The 1,758-nt window shown below is 43.5% G+C and overlaps 1 protein-coding gene across 1 annotated transcript in view; it reads right to left on the bottom strand.

Annotated features, from left to right (window-relative positions):
• Positions 1 to 1,758, bottom strand: part of LOC107095537 (interferon alpha/beta receptor 2-like) — a 19,181-nt gene that overhangs the window by 2,545 nt on the left and 14,878 nt on the right. Inside the window, exons 4-5 of the mRNA XM_015391672.1 lie at positions 1,470 to 1,685; positions 1,246 to 1,325 (exon numbers count right to left, since the gene is read on the bottom strand). Coding sequence (XP_015247158.1) covers positions 1,246 to 1,325; positions 1,470 to 1,685 — 296 coding nt within the window. The remainder of the gene's footprint in view (positions 1 to 1,245; positions 1,326 to 1,469; positions 1,686 to 1,758) is intronic.

Below are 1,758 nucleotides of genomic sequence, written 5' to 3'. Positions count from 1 at the left end.
ATGATGTAATGATGTGGCAGACTGGAGCTGTATAAAATCCTTCTTTAGCTTTGAATCAGGCCCACGTCCCGAGAAATGAGCCCGGTTGGAAAGCAACTACCTTCTGTAAGTCTAAGCAACTTCTCTGATCTGATTAAGATTACAATTTATGTATAAATCTGTTGTCATGTCTCCTGGTTATCTAATACATCTAAAACATTATGAAGTGTTATCTAATGAGTTTGTCCAGAGTGATCTCTTTACGGGTAAAGAACCAGAGAGAGAGAAAGCTGCAAGGTGGAAACACAGAGCTTTCATCAACACCCTGATACTAGTCTCAGCTGTGGCTTTACTCAGTTGGAGTCATTGGTACGGCCAGCAGGAGGCGCCACGTCAGTTTATTGACTGTTTGACTTTATTGATCCCACAGTGGAAACCTAACCTTGTTACATCAGCTCAAAATAGTCAAAGGAGAAGAAGAAGGTGCCAAAGAAAGAAAACCATGCATGGGATATATACAGTATATACACTGTGTCCACATTTTTTTAATAGTAGGATTATTATGCAGGATTATTGCATGGGGTGTTTTGTTCTTCACACCAAAATCACTATTAGGATGGACAGTTAGTGCATATAGCCTTATTTTATTAGATCCATTGGTTTCTTGTCTTTTCTGTATTGGTATATGACTAAGCCCCCCATTACTGGAGAACCCTCCAATGAGGCCGAATCAAAACATTTCTGCAAAGCAGAGGGGAAATAAATCCCTCGCTGGAGATCCTATTATGTTATTTCCAGTCAAAACAAACTCTTGATATGAGCTGTTGTTGCTTCGGGCGGCACGACCAGCAGTTCCCTTTTCCTGACTGCTTTGGTCGCTATTTCCCCTGAAGTGATGAATAAACTGATATTTACATTTCTCTGATTGGCTGAATCCAACAGTGAAATTAGTTCAAAACATTTAACTGTGACGCTCTAGTTAGACTGTAAACGGTTTACATTCCACCTGTTTGGCTCTATTTGTTATTCGGTCTGATTACAATCAGGCTGAAATGGTTAATATAGGAAGATGCCATTATCTATTTATGGAATTAATGGCAGGATTGATTAGGCTGGTGTTTTAATCATTTCACCAGCTGCTGATTCTCTTCCTGCCACATGAGTTGTTCTTATTTTAAATAAAAACACCCATTTTTAGATTTCCAACAAGGTTTTCTTTGTGTGAACTGACCTGCTTAGGTGTCGCCTCAGTAATTCCAAGCTCACCTTGCTCCTGAAGAATACCCGAGCCACGACGAGGACCACCACTAGAGTAAAACCCCCAAACAGGCCGAGGACCAGCGACACTGAGGGTGAAGCACAAGGCAAGTCAGATTCCTCGGACGCGCTCCTGAAGGCAGCCTTCCCAGGCTGCACAAACCAGACATCTAACACAGAGGCAGTGCAGAGCTGCAGTCTAACACTGATGAGGGGGAAATCAGGGGGCTTACACATATGTTTGGGTGGAGGAGGACTGGTGAAGGCGCAGTGGAGCTCACTGGAGATGCTGCTGCGGTTGACGAAGGACCTGAAGGAGGCGAAGACGCAGTATTCCACGCCCGGCTGCAGATACGAGATCACGGTTTTCTGTTTGTAGGGAACCTCCATTTTGAACTGAAATATAGAGAAGAAGCCAGGAAACGTCAGCTGGAGACGGAGAAGAGCCTCTGATTTCAGAGCCGCAGGACTTCAGGCGCATTCAGCCGATGAGAGAAAGAATCAGGTTTTTGAGTAAAAAAA

Source organism: Cyprinodon variegatus, unplaced genomic scaffold (genome assembly GCF_000732505.1).
Source record: "Cyprinodon variegatus isolate N-32 unplaced genomic scaffold, C_variegatus-1.0 Scaffold555, whole genome shotgun sequence".
Classification (NCBI taxonomy): domain Eukaryota; kingdom Metazoa; phylum Chordata; class Actinopteri; order Cyprinodontiformes; family Cyprinodontidae; genus Cyprinodon; species Cyprinodon variegatus.
The sequence above is the reverse complement of the archived record's forward strand: the minus strand, read 5'-3'. Positions and strand labels throughout refer to the sequence as shown.